The 20,169-nt window shown below is 36.6% G+C and overlaps 1 protein-coding gene across 3 annotated transcripts in view; it reads right to left on the bottom strand.

Moving 5' to 3' along the window:
* LOC133527580 (diacylglycerol kinase eta) overlaps window positions 1–20,169 on the bottom strand; it is a 137,057-nt gene that overhangs the window by 44,774 nt on the left and 72,114 nt on the right. For 2 of the 3 annotated variants that reach the window (XM_061864640.1, XM_061864659.1), the window contains 3 exons: window positions 11,497–11,702; window positions 8,757–8,953; window positions 7,667–7,815 (listed from right to left, as the gene is read on the bottom strand). In XM_061864640.1, coding sequence (XP_061720624.1) covers window positions 7,667–7,815; window positions 8,757–8,953; window positions 11,497–11,702 — 552 coding nt within the window. The remainder of the gene's footprint in view (window positions 1–7,666; window positions 7,816–8,756; window positions 8,954–11,496; window positions 11,703–20,169) is intronic. The other variant, XM_061864649.1, reaches the window with a different exon arrangement.

The following is a 20,169-nucleotide window of genomic DNA, read 5'->3' as shown; positions in this document are numbered from 1 at the left end:
ATTGATATTGTCATATATTTAAGAAAAAATGACCTATCCCATCGGTGTCTAACCAACAAACCAAAAAAATAATTTAATAAAATTGTTTTGTTCCTATTCTAGTTACAAATAACATTAAGTAATTTGACAATTCCCATACAATACAATAAAATAGTCAGATATTCTGTCTTTAATTTCGTGATAAAATCGTGTATATACTATACTAGCATTCGTTTTTACACGTGAAGCAATATTTTCTTTATTCCATGGCGATTAATGTAAGAATTGTTGATTCTAAAAACCGGTTTTTTTTTGGTAAAACCGAAGAAAAAACCGGTTTTGAAAAACCTCCGGTTTTTGCATTCCCTAGCGTCGTTAAAGAGTTCCTTTTTGATCATCGACAGCAGTTACACTTCGTCAAATGTTACTTTTTTAAATTTAAATGCTAGATTTATAAAAGAAAATACAAAAATCACTATATGTATACCTTTCATATTTGGACCCCATCGTCAGAACTCGAACTTGACAAAAATTTGTCATGAAAATTTCATTTACTTAACAAACACAGCGAAGAGGACAAATCGCCAAACTTGTACTATGCGTCGTTGAAGAGTTCCATTCTGATCATCATCAGCAGTTCCACTTCATCAAATGTCACTTTTTTAAATGTAAGTGCTTGATTTGTTAAAGAAAATACAAAAATCACTATATGTATGCCTTTCACATTTGAAGATTTCCCTCGATTCCTCATGGATCCCATCATCAGCACTGAGTTTTGACAAAAACGGGGACCAATCTGTATATATATATAATGTTCAAACAAAAAAATAATTTTCAAAATCGGTTCAGAAATGACGAAGTTATAGATTAACAATTAAAAAAAAAACATACAGCCGAATTGATAACCTCCTCCTTTTGAAATCTTGAAGTCGGTTAAAAATACCAACGTTTTCGGATTCTAGTCACAGTTGCACAACAAGTGATACTTTACGCAGCTATACAGGGTTACCTAATTGTGACGATAAATAAAGGTTGCTTCGTTTCTTTTAGAATTAGCAATCTCAGGGTCTCTTTTTAAACCCTAACAGTCCTCTTTATTATTGAATTTCTTTTGCGTCAAGGCGACTTTTATATTTGTTGTATAATTAAAATATATTTTTTTAATTTTAATTATTTGTGAATACGAGTCTTAAATAGCAATAGATTTTGGTAAATGATGTACAACAATTGTAGCCTATTTAATTTGCTTTCATTTGATGTGCAGGTGCAATGCAATCCAGTTTGTTCTACAAAATGCCGCAACCAAAAATAAGGCCACACGTCTATTTCACTTTTATAATAATAATTGCCAATAAATCATCTTCATCTTTCTCGCGTTGTCCCAGATTTTTGCCACGGCTCATGGGAGCTTGGCAACTAATCCCAAGAACTGACCGTAGGCAGAATAACTACTAAAAACATTGGAATAATCACGAAAAAAATATTTAGTCAAAAATCTGAAACGAAGTCCGAATGATGGACCACTTCTACTTGTACACTCTGCGACAGTTCTTTTTTTATGACATTGGTGTCAAAGATGTAACATAGATGATATTTTAGTATACTTTTGATTTAAGCCCAATTTTAGTTGAGAGAGATTGAACAAGTGGCTAGCTTTTGCTATCTGGGCAGTATTGTCGACCAGAGTGGAGGAACGGAAGCTGACATTGAAACACGAATAAACAAAGCCCGAGCCGCATTCAGTCAGCTTAAACCTGTGTGGAACTCCTCTACCCTGACGAGAAGAACTAAAGTGATGATTTTCAATTCCAATGTAAAGGCCGTGTTACTGTACGGGTGCGAAACCTGGTTTGTCCGCAAAGACCTAATGACAAAACTCCAAGTGTTTGTGAGCAAATGCTTAAGGCAAATTCTGCACATCTTTTGGCCTAACTGGATCTCAAACGCTCACTTATGGAGAATAACCGGACAAGCACCCGTACATAAGGAGATCCAAACGCGCAAATGGCATTGGATAGGGCATATCCTCAGGAAGCCTGACACCCACCTATCCAAGGTGGCCCTGACTTGGAAGATGCCCGGAAAACGGAAACATGGTCGCCCTAAATCTACTTGGCGCCGTTCCGAGTTGGGTGTATTGGGGATGGGGTGGGAGGAGGTTACCCAAGCTGCCCAGGACCGGAGTCAGTGGAAGAAAATGGTTCGCGCCCTACACCCCAGAAGGGGGTAACAGGATGAAGAGAAGAGATTTAGTTGAGAGAACGGCACTGCAGGACGTTTGGAGCTCTTTCTCTATTCTATGTCAAAGAACTACCAAATGCGATTTTTGTAGGAAGGAAAATGTGTGATATTCGCCTTGGCCTAAAATTATCCTAACCTTCGTACGAAGAATTGAACTGACTTTCATCGCAGTGCTTTGCACTTTAGCCTAACCCAGTTTTTACGAAAATTATGACAACTATGCTTCGTTTTCGCAAATTCTATTAACAATCTTTGAGATGGGCTCAGAGTCACTTGTTCCTAGAGATCTGCCGCTTCGAGGCATTTGTTCAAGAGACAACATATTAAATTAGTTATTTATTATGAAATGCATGAAATTTCGAGGTAATTTAAAGTGTTTCGAAATCAGGCATGTAGGATGTTGCAAATTTTCTTGCTTTTTGGAAAATACCAATTTTCATTGATCTTTTCTTACCGGTGTAAAATCGAACAGCGTAAAACCAGTTTATAATATAATAATAATACTTTTTATCGCGGTAAGAATGCCGTTGTCATCTTGCTTACAAACAGAATTACAGGGACTAGGAATTTTCATTTTATCTTCGGTACAGGCGTTATAGGTATGCACTCTTTCCTTCTATCTCGATATACTTCTGTGATTAGGCCATTTTAAACGGTAGCAGATAGGCGGCTCCTTTAGGCGGTTCCTTTTAACATAACGATATCATTCTAAAAATAAGCTTTGAGAGCAATTGCGACACCACGGATATATGTTATTTCTACCAAATCAGGTATTGAGCGCGTTAAAATGGAATGTAATTGTCGTTCTTAATAATTATTAAAGTCTGGCTAGCCAAATATTGTTGACAGATTTTTCCTTGTTGTATCACCAATTGTCTATGCTTTAAAAAAACCTAAAGGCTGATGTCAATTTATGTCATTCATTCAAATAGGGTTGTTTCCATCTACAAATCTTAGGGCAGAATTGTATTCCACATTCCAGAAATATATTAATATTATAAGAACATGTTAAACTACTTTTAGGGGACCTGTAATGACCATATTTTTGTAAATATTGGATTTAAAATAGGCACTCGTCACGTGACTAAACTCGAAACGTCATTGAAGATTCTGATGACGTCATAACTCTCGGATTGACACTGTTGACAGTTAGGCGTTAAACAACAAATGACAAATGTCAGTTGACAGTTCGTATCTGCTACGTGTGTATGTAGTTATGTGTCAAACCGTAAACTGTGACGTCATACAATTTTCAAAGAGCGTTTTGGGCGCGAAAGCATCTGTCAAAATATATTTTGTTAATTTAACATATTTAAGGTGGTTCGATTTCCATAAAAAAAAACAATCGCTATTTATTTATTCATTACACAATATTATTACATAAATATTTGCGCATCTATCTACTTTTGAATATTCGTTTGCGCTAAATTAATAGAAAAACTTTGTTTCATACAGAAATCATGCAATAATCAACGTTATATTTTTATAAATTTTACTTATGTGTGTGTGTGACAAATGTCGTGTACAAATACATTGCGGCGTTGCTACTCCATGCCTCGGGCGGTCATCGGCGCGACGTTGCGATGTTCGACGCGTTTTTAGCTGACTCTCTCGACACTGACACTCAGTGTAGCCAGGCGTACGATAATTGTACATGTACGATAATTTGGGCCCCGGTACGACGTAATGTCCCAAAGAGCATTATCGTACACTAAAGTACTATGAAATTGTAGTACGATAATTGTCGTACATGTACGATAATTTGGGCCCCGGTACGATGTAATGTTCCAAAGAGCATTATCGTACACTAAAGTACTACAATTTCAGCACCTTAAAAGTCTAGTAATTAGAAGCAAAATATGACACTTTCTCTCAGAAATAGGCTAAAATTAGTATCTTTTGGGTGTTCGGCTCCTTGGTGTAAGTTTAAAGTTTAAAATGTCTCAATTTCCTGTATACCGTTTGAGTCTATCCCAAAAATACACAAATATAAACAGTTTTTTTGCGCAATTTAGATGAAAATTGTCTTTTTTTTATTGGAAATTTAAGCTTATTTTGCTAGAAATTTTTAGGGGCTGCCTTTTTGATTGGCGTACGATAATTTTTTCAACGGTACTATAATATTGACACTCAAGTACGATAATTCTCTTCCGCTCACCTGGCAACATGGCTGAAACTTGACAGGTGTTTGAGGTACTTGATAGAAAACAACGCTGCCGCATGTTCTGAATTGTGATTTTATGTGTTTTTGGATTGAAAATGATAGTAACGTCTAAATCAAGTTACAAAAATCATCGATATTCTGCTCCGCGAAAATCCAGGAAAAGAGTTCGCGCTCAATTGAAACGCAATAATGATGGTGAAGTGTCGTAAGTTACAGTTTCACTCCTCCGTTGTAGTTAGTGTTTTTGCATCATCTTTCTTCCTATAACATATGAGATATTGTCTTATCATGACATTATTTTTCTTTCAGGTACAGGGACAGCTACGGATAACAAATATGAAAAAAATAATTATTTCGGTTGTTATGTGAATCCATCTACACTAACTGTAATTGAAATCTACAAAAATGATCAATTCATAGAAAATATGATCCAGAAACTAGTTCACTTTTATAAAAACTCAATTTGGCCCGAGATTGTACTTAGGCGAATACCTAAGGGAACTAATTGATCTTGCATAATTAGTTGGCCAATATATGACTCCAACATGATATGGACATTTACATCATAACTATTATACCTAGTTGGTTACTAAGTTCTGTTACTCGATTTCTTTCTTTCTTCCTAGCGTTGTCCCGGCATATTGCCAAGGCTCAAGGGAGCCTGGGGTCGTCAACGTATATTTAACTGATTTCCTTAGGTACCTTACGTGTGTATGTGTACAGAAAATCAAAAATATATTCTAGTATCAAAACTATAATTCCTACTATACAAAGTGAGACCAGCCCGAGATATTTTTAATTTCCCGCCATAAATTTGTGTAATATTTCGGTAGACGGACTCTAATAGCAAAATATTTTTTCGTGAAATAATAAATAACACGTATTATACCATCTTTGAATCAAGATAAATAAGTTATTTCTTAGAAAGTTAGCCGCTCTTACTTTAATACCTTTTTTTTACCACAAACGATCAAACTTGTAGAAAATGTTAGAGTAAAATGTGAACGCGGCTGGCAAAACGTCCCACTTTGTCACTTGCCATAAGGATGCCTTGACATAAGCAAATCTCATCCTTATGGCACGCGACACAGGGGAACATCTTGCCGGCTGCGGTCACAAATGTAGTTTCCTGAATTAAGGTTTACTTTCTAAAAATACGCGGTGGCTACGGAAAAATTGTATTGCTGGTTGGGTTAGCAGGACTATTTGAGAATATTTTTCAAAAAACAGACCATATTCATCATTTTATTTGTGGCCTAGACGATCATTACAGTGAAACAAGGAACAATAATAAGAAAAATGCGAAAATATCGAAAACTAGGAGACTTACTAAACCTTAAAGTCGATTATCTGGGCCAGCCTAAGGTGCCTCTTGATGGTTAGAAGGTTATCCATTACCAACCCACCCTGTATATTTATTGAACATTAATGACGATTATTAATATTTTATGGCAATCTGATAAAGCTTGTCCCAGAAAAAAATTACGTTTTTACAAGCACCAATTACGTTAAAAGTTTCAATCAAAAAGGTTTAAAAATACTGGCCTTTATTAATATTAGATAGAAAAAGAAAACTTAAAATTAAAGACATTTCTAAAGATGTCGTCTACCCAAGAAAAGCTGCATGAAAATATATTGTACAAATACGTCGAATATGGAGGCAATTCTACGAAAAAAGTAGCGTTGGAGCTGAATACATCTATAAGAACCGTTCAAAGGGTGCTTAAACTATTCAGGAAAACTGGTGAAATTCCACGACGGCCTGGAAGTGGTCGTAAGAGGGGGTGTGTAGATAAAGCGATTGAGAAAAAAGTCATAGCCGCTTTGAAAAGGAAGCCAACCCTCTCTGTAAGAGATTTGGCTAAAAAGTTTAAAACGTCTAAATCTACAGTGCAACGAGTGAAGAAAAATAATCACATTAAGACTTTTAAACAAACTAAAGTGCCCAATAGAAATGCCAAGCAGCAAACAGAAGCAAAAACCAGATCACGAAAACTATATTCAAAATTAACCACAAAAAATTACTGTATTATAATGGACGACGAAACATACTGCAAATTGGACTTTAAGTCACTACCTGGGCATCATTTTTACTCTGGGACAGACAGAAAAACTGTCGATGATGAGTACAAGGTTATCAAAACTGATAAATTTGCCAAGAAAGTTCTCGTATGGCAGGCCATTTGTTCATGTGGCAAACGCAGTACCCCATATTTTGCTAAGGGTACTGTTAACGGCGACATATACCTGAACGAGTGTCTGAAAAAACGACTGTTACCGTTTATAAAACGGCATAAGAAGCCTGTTCTGTTTTGGCCTGATTTGGCCACGTGTCACTACACAAAGATTACAAAGAAAGCTATAGAGTGGTATGAGACCAACAACATCGAATTTGTAGAAAAAGACCATAATCCTCCCAATTGCCCTGAGTTGCGGCCCATTGAAAAATATTGGGCTAACGTCAAACAAAAGCTCTTAAAATATAAAACTAATGCAACGTCAATCGTTAACTTCAAGCGAAAGTGGAACGAAGCTTCGAAACTAATCACTGATTCAGATGTACAAGTCTTGATGGCAGGGGTGAAGCGTAAACTAAGAAGTTTCTGGATGAATAAAACTTTGTAAAATATACATTTATAATTTTGAATATTTAATGTCTTTTTAATAACAATACGTCCAAAAAATTAGGTAGTTTCTTTTAATTTGCCATATTTTGAGGCAAATTAATAAACGTCATTTTTTTCTGGGACAAGCTTTATTGAACAGGCATTATAAATACATATCCTGTGTAAATTTCAACAGTCCATCTATTGCGAGTCTGGGCATAGAGCCCGCTGAAAGAGAGATCGTAACATAAACATGAAAAATCACATTTTTGTACGCTACAATTTCACTTCAGGCGACCAACTCACAACCCTCCATAACAAACAGAACCCTAAAAAGTGTCTTTTAAGGTAAATGTCACGTTCTGTTGACCGACCTATAAATAAAATCTCGGCGGTCACGTCATACTTCAAAAATCATTTGCGTGTCTATGTGTGAACGGCATGCATCAATGGGTGTGTAAGTTCTTTAGGGCAGTCAGTTGAAAATTCTTCGGCGTAAACATGACATCGTGGTAAAAGAAAAGGCATTTAGAACTTTCCGTTAGCGCACTGCTAACCGAACCGAGATTCTGTCCATAGACTGGCAAATTTGCTGCTGCGGAATGAGGTTTTTGGTGATGGTATTCCATTTGTGACGGGACGTGTCCGTAAATAATCAATTACAGAAGGATGTTACCTGTCGAGCATTTTTGTAGAAGCGCGTTCGTAGCGCTCCAGCAGCTGCTGCAGGTTAGCGGCGTCATCGCAAGACGCGCCCCAGCCCAACACACGCGCCAGGTCGTTCCCGGTGCCCAAGGGCAGCACGGCGGTCTGAACTTGACGCTGCTTAATCATTCAAAACGGGCATTAATTGTTCAAACCGTTTATCTAAAACGTCACAATATCACAAAGAAAAAGTGTAGTGCATAAGATAAAATAAATAAAAATAATAAAATCTTTATTTGGCAGGCAAGAAACCCAAAAAAAAAAGTAATGTTTCCAGCAATAACAATTTTGAGTTTATTTATAGGTATTTTTTTGGTAAAAGCGTAAAATATGTTTACTTACGTTATTAAGTATTTATTACGTTAGTAGGTGTTTACATTCCTATAGATGTAATAAATCATCCTTTACTTATTTAATTACAAATATACATAGTTAAAAATTATAAATTTCACATCCCGCTGAGATATGACTATTTTGTGGCACTTTTTCCTTCCTAGGTTTTTTCTATTTATTGGTTTTTTTTTCTGCGTTTTTGCTAAGTACGAATAACATATTTTCTATTTCCACAATACCTAGACAAAATATTGAAATGTGATTATTTTAACGAAAACACATTTGATTTTTAATAATAGTAAGTATATCATGTGCAAAATCGTTCTTTATTTCGTATTAGTTATTTACTCATGATCTACGTATTAAAATACGCCGTTGGAAGTTTTGATAAGAAGCGGTTGTCTGCCCACAGGGTTTGCGGCAACGTTAAACCAAGGAGGGTCCACTTAGAATTTAAACTATTTTCTGGTACTTACTACCCGACTGTGATTTTCTTCTAAAGGGATGGATTTTTGCTGCAGCAAGTAAAATAAGTAAAATCATTCTGCATCGTTTGCGAAAAAGCTTGTCTTCATCACTGCAACTTTGCAAAATTGAAGTACCTATTAGGTAATCAAAGGTAGTATTGAGCACTATCTCAACACGAACTTATTTTTATTGTACTACGTTTTAACCAATCCGAGCAGTATCAACTCTTTACATCTTGTTACAAACTTCAATAAGCTTACATGCATATCAAGTTTGTCTATCTCCTGAAGCACCCAGCCCACGGAGCCATCACCGGAGCACACGAGGACGCGCAGCGGCGCGAAGTGTCGGAACAGTCGCAGGCCGAGTCGCGGACCGGCGCCACTCAGCTCAAACACTTGCGCCGGGTTCAGAAGTTGTTTGAAACGACGGAGAAACTTGACTCCTTGGTTGTCCCCTGTTAATCAGTATTAACCAATATTAATAACATTTACAGTACATATGGGGCTACTTTATAGCACTAGTGCGAGAAGTAGCATATTATGTTACTGTGTCGAACATTTAAAGGGCCATATGTACCTACTGTAAAACGTTGTACGATACATGTGCGAATAGGTAATTCGCAACTCGTGTCGATTTAAAACACTCCCTTCGGTCGTGTTTTAATTTATCGCCACTCGTTTCGAATTTCCTATTTTTCGCACTTGTATCGTAATGTACTATTTCCTACTCCTCTACTGTTATCTGTCATTTATGCATTCATTAACACGAATATAAGAACATACATAAAAGGTTTCAAGAAAAGTCTATATTGTCTATTCCTCATAACAGCTCTTGTGCTTTTAATCGCTATAACGTTACTGCGATTAATGGCTACCAACCTAACAAAATCAAAACGAATACAGTTTTAAACTACTTTTCCTACTCCTCTACTGTTATCTGTCACTTATGCATTCATTAACACGAATATAAGAACATACATAAAAGGTTTCAAGAAAAGTCTATATTGTCTATTCCTCATAAAAGCTCTTGTGCTTTTATAAGCTATAACGTTACTGCGATTAATGGCTACCAACCTAACAAAACCAAAACGAATACAGTTTTAAACTAAGTGCATTGCTGCTAACTTACAAAATATTCATTTGGTTGCATAGTAAAAATAATTACTTCATAAGTCAGAAACACGCATGTGACACCCTTAATATAGCAACACCTATAGATTAAAAAAAATATTAAATATTATAAATAGTGGCCAAAATTGAAAAAAAACTGTCCAAAAAATTAATTTAGCAAGTAGCAAGTACCAGGGCCTCATGAGTTACGAGAAGGTGTCGCTGACCGGCCGGCCGCGGCCCGGGGCGGGCTGGGCGCGGAACAAGGTATGCTCGCGCGTCTTGGCTATATACTTTTGCTGTAATTTGTTTACTAAATTAAGATTTATTTTTGTTGACTCGTAGGAAAAATATTGTATGCAACGTTGTATAAGTACGTCAAAAAATTCTCGTGGCGTATTCCTTTACAATGTTCGCCTACGCCTTCGGCTCCGGCTCGCATTGTAACTCACGCCACTCGCCTTTTTTGACCCTTCTTATACAACTGTTGCATAAAATACTATTACAGTACATATGGTGCTACTTTATAGCACTAGCGCGAAAATTAGCATATTACGTTACTGTGTCGAACATTTAAAGGGCCATATGTACTGTAAAATGTTGTACGATACATGTGCGAATAGGTAATTCGCAACTCGTGTCGATTTAAAACAAATTTTTCGCACTTGTATCGTAATGTACTATTAACAGAATGGCATAGGGCATGGTAGACAGCGCGTAGGCCACTTAAGGTGAACAGTCCCTTAGCCGTTTTACTAAGTAAATCAGTTTTCTTACTTTTTTGGATAGACCGGTCAAGTGTTGTTTAAAAGATAGGTGTTCATCTACGATAAGGCCCAGATACTTTGACGTTGCTGCATCTGCTTATAGACCTACATGAGCAGTTTCAGTTATTTGTGTCGTAAGAGTATATCTTTAGTTACTATGTTCGCGGAGCAGAGGAAGGTGATGTCTTTGAGAATGGGATATAGTAGCTTTTGTTCGTATTTAATGTGAGAATATTGTGATCCAGCCATTTCGATCTGCTCCGGTCTGATGTATTCTGATGTTCTTCTGCCACAAAATATTGTTGAATTAGAGCTTTCGAAGCATTTGGTAACAAACTTATCGCGTATTTATTGGATGTGAGATTAAATGCTGAATTTAATTTCTAAAGTATTGCTCATTTAGCATATGGTATTTAAACTTTGTGTGAACCTTACATAAAGTGAAGAAGTCACTATCACACACTAGATTCTGTTACATTTTAGGGGGTACTATTAACTTGAGCAGCTTAACCTGCAGCTTATATATTTCGTTAATGTATGTCTCGAATCGTTTTGAATCGAAGTTGCGTTGGAGACTTATATTATATTTAGGCCAGCCAATATGTGGCATTGTCTATGAAAAGGGACCTTATTGTCGATGGCGCTTACGCCGCACTGTGTCGCGCAGCGTTGTATTTATATCGGAGCACCGTTAAATAACAGCGGAAGCGCCATCGACAATAAGGTCCCTTTTCATAGATAACGTCACATACACATATAAAAGTATAATTAGGAGTGAGATATTGTAGACAGTTTACGAGGACTTCCAGTGCGAGACAATCAATAGCCAGTTGGTATCCAGATCATTGTATAGCTCAAGTAACGCCATCTTTGGGGGTTGAATAGAAAGAAAAAACAAAAATAAACAAATACACGCTGTATAAAGCCCTACCATCATCATTGAACGTTGTCGTAGGCTTATTAGGCTTATCAAATTACATATTTTTCAACTATTTTGTATTTTAATATTTTTTATACGCATCGATGAAGATTTCCGCCCTGGTGTTCATCAGCAGTTCCACTTCACCATATGGCTCTTTTATACTACTTAATCACTAGTTGTGAATAAATGATTGCCTTACCTGATCGAGAATTCACAAAAACAATAAGAGGCGACGCGTTAGTAGGCCTATCTGGAACCCAGGCATCATCTGGACCAATAGAATGTAGCCGGGTGGGCGGCACGACGGAGGCTCGGGCGGCACCCAGAGAGCACACGGCGCGCCAGCTAGGCTTACATGCAGCGTGGACACTTTTGCGGCACCATACACATCTAAAGTCTTGCAACCTGCCACAAAATACAGATTAGTAGACTAACAGAGGTGCCTAATTACAAGTACAAATGGTGCCAAGTATGGAAACAAGCTCATGTATGACAGTAAAAAAAATGATTTTCATGCGATGGATTTGTATATTACTCATCAATAATCCAAGGAGAAAATAGTAAAAATGATAATAGAACTTTTTAAAATCTAATAGAGCTTTTTAATAGAGCTTTTGTTTTTTTTTTATGTAGTTTTTTATGCACCGCTGTGCTCCTGTCACGCGCCCGCGCCACCAGTTGAGTCACCAATCCTACGTTATACCTACTTCATAATTGTAATACCTACATAAAAATTGGCCATGCCGGGACGGTAGGACAGTGCAAAATTATGTACCTTTTTATAAGTATAACGAGCGAGCTCATCGCCAACAAACTGTCTCGCAGTTTGGCGAATATTTTGTTTTGTGGTACACATATTTTATATTTTAATGTTATAATAAATAAAAAAAAAAAAAATAAAGTAACTAACTCAAATTATGGTTACGGTAATTGCCAGTTCAACATTTTAAAAGTCTATTAAAAAGGGCGTTAGGTATTAACATTCCTAAATTTCTATTTCTGTAACTTTTTAATTTAGTTTAATTAATAAAAATAATAATTTATAATTGCATTTATTTAACAAACATGCCAAAAATATTCATTTACACAATGTCTGAAATTTTTGTAAAACATTCACCTCTGTTTTATTCATAAAAAACAAGTAACAAATTTTCTTTATTATAGTTAAATATTACAAATCAAACCCGAAGACGCTTGCCATGCGATAGCAGATGCTTCACAACAACTGTTCTAAAGTCTATCAGCGACATTCCCCTCCATACTTGTTGTACAAGATATAAGCGGTCAGCACCAACATCTGCAATATATGCACGCCCAATGTCTTATATTTGTTTGTTATTTGTGTCTTCTCGCTGCAAAAGAAATAGTAGTGCTCCATCACATCATCATGCTTTTCAGAGCTGTCCCTATATTTGTTATACTCCAATACTGTATGTGTGTTCTTATTTTTTTGTTTATTATATTTATCTTTATACTTCAACCACTCGCCGCTGTGCTCTGAAGATATCATTGTAATCTCACGATGATCTTTCTATTTTGTAACGCAAATACCATCAGTGTTATATTTAACTATCTTCTCTAGTTCTTCTAATGGTTTATCTTTGACTTCTTTTAGTACTCCGAATCTTTTACGTTTTATCGATCCTGTTACATAAGTTTTCTATCTATAAGGAACCTAGTTAATTCAAGAGAGTTGTAATCGTCGGATATTGAACTAGATCGAGATCTAGTTTATCTTCGAGTAAACTTTTTGCCACATAAGAGCCAGCTTTCTCGTCGGATTGATAAACTACTAATGTATGCGCTAAGCCGAACTCATTTGTCAATAAATACCCATGTGCATAACAAGGCACCGTGATCGATTCCGCTATACATTATACTTTCTCTGGATTAACGACTTTTCTTATAATAATATTCAGTAAATTATCATATGCGATATTTTAGACGTCTTATTATTTTTCCCAGGCACCTCATGTTCGAAATTTAAACACTTCAAAATAACCCCAAATCTACTACACTCATAAACTCCTCAGGGATCTTCAACAAGCAGCTGAGTTTTCCAAAACTCATCAATAACATTTGAATTTATAGTTCCTGTATTCAACAACAATCCGAAAAGGACGTACAACTCGTTCACTTTTACCACTTTAACCTTATAACTCTGATTTATAATTTTCATTGGGTAATTGTTAATATTGTTGAATAGAAACTCAAATAGCGATCTAGTAAACAGCAATTTGATGAAGCCTACCGGAGATTTCCTGCAGAGTTCCTTAAGGCCTGGTTTCAATTTAAACGAACATACTTTCGTCGATCGTATTTCGTCGCTCCATTGTAGCAACGACGGTGTGACCGACGAGGCCGAGAACTCTTCTTCCGTGTCCGATCCACTCTCTGTGCCGCCCACGATGTTCCAATCACTATCTGAAATACTCCATTCACTCTCTGACATAGTCTCCCACTCACTATCAGACATTTTCCAACTGGCTCTTTGATTCGTCAAGGTTATCATTACCGATTTGCATTGACAATTTCGAGTTCATTCTGCTAGCCAATCCCTCAGATATGCCGTTTTTAGAATCCATTTTGCACAGCACGGTAATGGGTATAAATAAAAACTTATACAATTGATTACGATGTTTTAATACTTATGAGTAGGGTGTATTTATAATCTTTTGGGTTTGCCCAATGGAAGTGTTTGAAAACAACGTTCTTTCCATATTTTTGACTTGGGGGGTAAATACTTGTCGGGACGTGGGTTGCACACATTGAAGAGTGGCGTGGAACGTCGATATATAATATTTAGTGGACAAGTAACAAGCAGTAGTTATTGCAGCCTTAGAAAAATATACCTTTGTTAATATTTCCCCACGAGACCTAAGCAGGGCAAGCCTTGAGGTAGGATTAATGATGAACATATCAAAGGCCAAGCTCAAGTCATGACTTACATTCTATAAAGAAAAAGTGTTAGTGGATGTTAATGTTAAAATAGTACATTACGATACAAGTGCGAAAAGTAGGAAATTCGAAACGAGTGGCGATAAATTAAAACACGACCGAAGGGAGTGTTTTAAATCGACACGAGTTGCGAATTACCTATTCGCACATGTATCGTACAACGTTTTACAGTACATATGGCCCTTTAAATGTTCGACACAGTAACGTAATATGCTACTTCTCGCACTAGTGCTATAAAGTAGCCCCATATGTACTGTAAATGTTATACTCGTATGTGTCCAAGAATAAAATTATACCTGGGTCATATATTCTTTTTCGTAAGACGAACCTGGGCGCGTAACCAACGTGTGAAACGCAACTGTCACTGTCGCACTAATATGAATATGCTACGGATCGTTAACGATGGGCACGTTGGCTACGCAGCCAATAGTGCCTGGAAGATCTATTAGTCTATGGCGGAGAAAATTAAGGGAAATTATCTTTTAAAAGAAAGTTTATGGACATGTGCATTCTTCCCATCCTGACCACTGAACACAAACTTGGTCCTTGACAACAGTTCAGAAATCCATCCTTAAGGTTTATCAGCGCGCCATGGAGCGTAACATTCTCGGCGCACTACGCTCCAAAATTCAAATAGCTGACGTGGTAGAAACAGCCACCAAACTGACGTCATACTGGGCAGAACACGTTTGCCGTATGCCGGATGAGTAGAGGGCTAAGATCTTATCAACCTATTGGGTCACACAAAATTAAATTCGGGGTCGCGGCAAACTTCGACGGCGTTGGCGAGATCACTTTGGTGGCAGTCGGGTCAAGACCTGGATACGTGAAAATGGGAAGAGCCTCTTACCAGCATAATAATAAAGCTAAATAAAAATACCACTCGCCAAAAATGTAAAAAATTGATTTCCTATTTCTTTAAGCACCTGATGGTAAGAGTTTGTAATAGTAGGTATCTACAGGACGGAAAGAGAGGCATCTATTGAAGAGTGGTTGCCAAGGTGAGGCTTGCCGAGGATTGACAATAGATTCGAGATAAAAAAAACGGCTGTTTCCGATGGAGTATATTAGTAGTTAATGTGACTGCTACCAAAGAGAATTTGAAATAGAGGTGGATTGTCAAAGAAAACTTTGTAGCCACAGAATATTTACTTCCATCTTTCAACACATGATTAAAACTTTTATAACGTCATTTGACCCCAGTGAGCCTTTCACTGTTATGTTTATGTGTTTAATTTGTTGAACACCTAAAAGTGGCGCCATCTAATAGATGTTGATATATCTTCCATGCACACGTTAAACAGTTAAGGACTCAAAGCAGTTGATGGATCCCTACTTGTACGCAGAACGGATCTCTGAGGCGGGCAGTGCTTTTGACATGCGTTGTGGAGTTTTTATACATGTCTAGGACTATCTAAGTCAATGAAAAGGACATACAAATTTTCTTGATTGGCCAGGAGTGAGGTCATATTGGTTTTCGGTTACGCAGATGTGATCGTATAAACGAGAAGCAATGACTCTTTCAAAGAGTTTTAGCGTGTGTAATGTGAGTACAGACTTCAGGGATCTTAACATCTTTGATAATACAGTTAAAAAGTTTAGTCAGCCCGGGTAGTGCTGTTTGATTCAGCTACTTCCAAATGTCGGCTGGTATCTGGTCGGGCCCGGTAGCCTTGAGGTACTTCATTTTTGTTAATGCCTTCTTTAAATCTTCAACTGATACGTAGCTTATGGGAGCGACAGGCGCATATGGCAATAGTGCGCCGGGGAATTCCTTTTTCATCAGTTGTTCATAGTATTCCTTCCAACGGTCGATGATATCCTTATTTGCTATTAGAAGTCTTCCTTGGGTATCCTTGATGAATCTGTTAGTTTTAATATCGAGGGTGGATCGTTGTCGAGCAATTTCATAGATGGTATTCACAGTTTCTGCCCTTCCTAGTTTGTCATAGAACTCTTCTCTAGATTTTGCTGTGGATTATATTTTACGGCAGATTATGCTATCTTCTTGTGATTTTATACTCTAGACGATCTTCTTCCAGGTCTGATTATTGCCACAATTTAAATGTTTTTCTTTGTTTTTAATAGATCTTTAACACTGTTGTTCCACCAGAATGACTCCTTATGCAGACGCAGTCCTCCACGCGATACTCCCAGGGTTGGTTTTGATTAAGATAAATATGGTTGCCTGGTTTGTTCGCCTCTACATCTTCTATCACATAGGTGTCATTCAAGAAATTGTGATCCCTTGGAGATGTGCAACTCTTTCCACTTTATTCTCTCTGACCGGTCTACGTATGTTTTTTTATAGGCTTAGGTAGAGTCATCAGTCATCACTGCAATTAGGTGTGTATGTTGTGAAGGGACTTGATAATGATGTCCGATATTACAGGTGTTATGGGTATGGTCATTCTTAAAACTTGCATTGAAATTCAATACTATCTAGTACAAGCTTTATTTTGATTGAAGTAATGATTTCATCTCCCGAGTATTTAATTAAGTCAAGATAAAAAACAAGTTTCATAATGCGGTCTGGGTTTTTTTTTGTATTTTTTTTGGGCTTTTTAAATGTTACGAGTACTAACATAATATTTAAAAAATCTCAGTATTGATTGCCGAGTAGGAAAAATTATGCAAAGCACTATCACAATTACGATGTGAGTAGCAAAAATCTAACTTCAAGAGGGACTGAACATAATATTTTTAAATATTCTCGATAAAAATAGGTTTTATTCGGAAGTTGTTAGGCCAGGGTTTTCAATCTGTGGGATAGACGTTAATCTATCTAATCTTAAATCTCCTATTTAAGGCAATAGCAGCTCTAAAAGTAAAAAAAAAAAAACCAATTCAGATGTAAGTAACAGCTGAGGGCACGAGGTCCCGTAATGAAAAAAAATGTATAAGAAATTTGGAATAGGTGTATGTGGTGGGTCGCTACGGAAGCGTTCCCGGTAAAAGGTCGTCGACGCGCGACGTCATAAAATTAAATTACCACAATTATGACCGTTTCATCGATTTTCACTAAAGGTGGTCTTACCTTTAGTGAAAATCGATGAAACAGTTTAAGTACCATTTTACGAGGTCACAAACAAGCTATAAACCTAATTCCTTTTAAGGCCCTGCATCGAAAAATAACGGGATCTTTGAAGCGTGGCAGGGGCTAGCCCCGGAAACAAACTGGCGAGATTTTCGGATATATGTATCTTGACTATATGATAAGAGGTATGATACTAGTCGAAACAAAAAGGCTTAAAATTTTCTCGATAGAATATAAATCCAAAGTTACATCTACATGTTTAGTGTTTACCTCAGTGCAACTAGAAAACATCTTCATCCAGCATAATCCACTTTAAAGTAAAGGTTTTAATCTCGTCTTAAACATCATTCAACTAAATATTAACTTATTATCTTATACAAACGGATTTATTCTCGTTTTTGATTTTATGAATTCAACAGAAAACGCCCATTTTACGCAGTTCGGTTTCTCTTTCTGTCATGCGTCAAAGTCATAAATGCGTCCTTTATGCCAGTAATGTTAGATGGCCGTGGTGCCTCAAAGAGGTAAGACCTATGTCAAATCGCGCAGCGCTCCAAATTACGTAAAATCGACATATCCAATAAACGTTGAGTCGTAGCTCTATTAACTAGTAACGGAATCGGAGGTCTACTACGAATGGAGCTATCTTTACAGGCCTATACGTTACGCATGTGTGCGTGTTTGCTTAGCTACGTCAAAGTCTAATACTCTTTGAACAATTACAACGGGTAAGGAAATTTCGACAGCTTCTGTAATGTATCGGTAGCTGTGTGGTCGTGTAGACACCAAAGAAAAAATGCGAGACATCTATAGACCCATCGAATCTAATCGTAACTTGTTGTTTTCTTTTTTGTTCCTATATAATATCTATATTGCTTATTTTCTATTTTATTGTAAAAGTAAATCTTGTCTGTCTTATACAGAAATAAATTATTCTTTTAAATATGTGTATTAAAAGCATATTTTAATGACACGAATAATTTTATTTTATTCATACCAATTTTTGTATAGCCTAGGTAATCTTTATGTAAAACAAATATACTTATTATATAAAAAAAACTAAAAAGTTCAACACGTTTATTAGAAAAAAAAACTCGTTTGCACGGGCCGGGGTTTGAACCAGCGACCTCTGATTTGTAATCCGCATGCCTTAAGGTGGTTCGACTAGGTTACCCAAAGCTTAAACCTCACTAGATGGCGCCACAATTGCAAATTTTGAGTTTTAATTTTTTTGTGGAGTAGTCTTGGTATTTCTAAACTGTAAATTATGTTTAGCGCACTCTGTAAATAAATATTGAACTATTACAACAAACATTGAACACTTCATTGTACAAAAACTACCCCTTAATGTCGACAGAATGTTTCTTGACTCTATTTCTAAGTATCACTCACACATTCAAGCAGTCTTACTGGGATCCTTGTAGTAGACAATTTGGCACAGCGTGAATAGGCTTCAATAGCGTTACGGTATGTACGTGGAAATACATGCAAGAGGATGTGGGTTCGAGACACGTTAAATTTTTTTTTGTTATCAGTATTATCAAGTACCTATTATTAATAAATTATTTTATGAGAAATATGAGCGTTTTCCATAAAAATATTAAAAATCTGATTCTCACACATCATGATATTTTTGGGTTCTTCCAACTCAGAATCACTAGCATAATCAATCCTCGTGCTAAAAAAACCCGAAAATTTGTATAGTTTTAGTTTTACATTGAAATTTCTTTCACACGTGACAATGTGACGTAATGGTATGGATATTTTAGGATATCTTTTTTTACTGCTAGGGTGGAGAAGATTCTGAGTAGAATGAACCTAAGAAAGTCCAAATTTGTAAGTCAGATTTTCCGGTATTTTTTTCAAAAAAAACGCTGTTTTGTTCTAAAATTAAAGCAAACCCTTACTGCCCAGCCTTTAAAAAAGTAGGTACTATTTTACAGTACAATTAAAACATTTTTTTTACGATACATTTAATTAAATTACAGTGAGTTACAAAATTGCATGGCCTTCTATTTATAACCATTATAAAAAGAAATGAGATATTTACCATGTTTGTTTATATTATTGATTTCCCGATATTTTGACACAACTAGAAGTTTCACACAATGCCTAGAGATAGAAAATTATTTATTTATTTTATTTATTGTCAATTTCATTCAACGGATCACATCATATCCAATTTATGTGTTTATGTATTGCATTGTTTTCTACCTAGTTGGTTATTAAATTCTGTTACTGCAATAATCTTTATCTACATAAAATATACCAACGAAAGTTTAATAAAGTTTATATTAAAATGAAGTACACAAAATCCTCCTCTGGCTTTGACACAGGCCCTCAAACGACGAGGCCAGTCATCAATAGCGGCACGCACGATTGTCATGTCTAATTCCGTCACTGTCTTAACTATGGCCCGCTTGAGGGAGTTAAGATTTGTGTGGGGTTTAGCACAGGCTTTCTCCTCAATAACCTGCTATATGGCATAATCCAGGGGGTTAAGGTCCGGACTGGAGGACGGCCAGTCTTCGTGGGCAATAAAGTCAATTTTGTTCCTTCGAAACCAGGCTTGAGTTGTTTTTGCCTTATGTGCAGGAGCTGAGTCCTGTTCAAAGATCCATGGCTGGTTTTGAAATAGGGTGTGGCTTAAGGGCTTCACTATTGGTTCGAGAACGGTTTCCAGTTTCCGGTTTTCACACCTTTTTCACAGAAATGAATCTGTGTTAGCCCTGAGTATGACACACCCAAAATCATGTTTGGCGGGTGCCCACATTTGTGCAACGCAATAGGGTTGTTTACATCTACAAATCTTAGGGCATAATTGTATCCCAAAAAATTCTTTTGGATTATAAAAACATGTTAAACTACTTTCAGGGG

Source organism: Cydia pomonella, chromosome 1, assembly GCF_033807575.1.
Source record: "Cydia pomonella isolate Wapato2018A chromosome 1, ilCydPomo1, whole genome shotgun sequence".
NCBI classification, from domain to species: domain Eukaryota; kingdom Metazoa; phylum Arthropoda; class Insecta; order Lepidoptera; family Tortricidae; genus Cydia; species Cydia pomonella.
The sequence above is the reverse complement of the archived record's forward strand: the minus strand, read 5'-3'. Positions and strand labels throughout refer to the sequence as shown.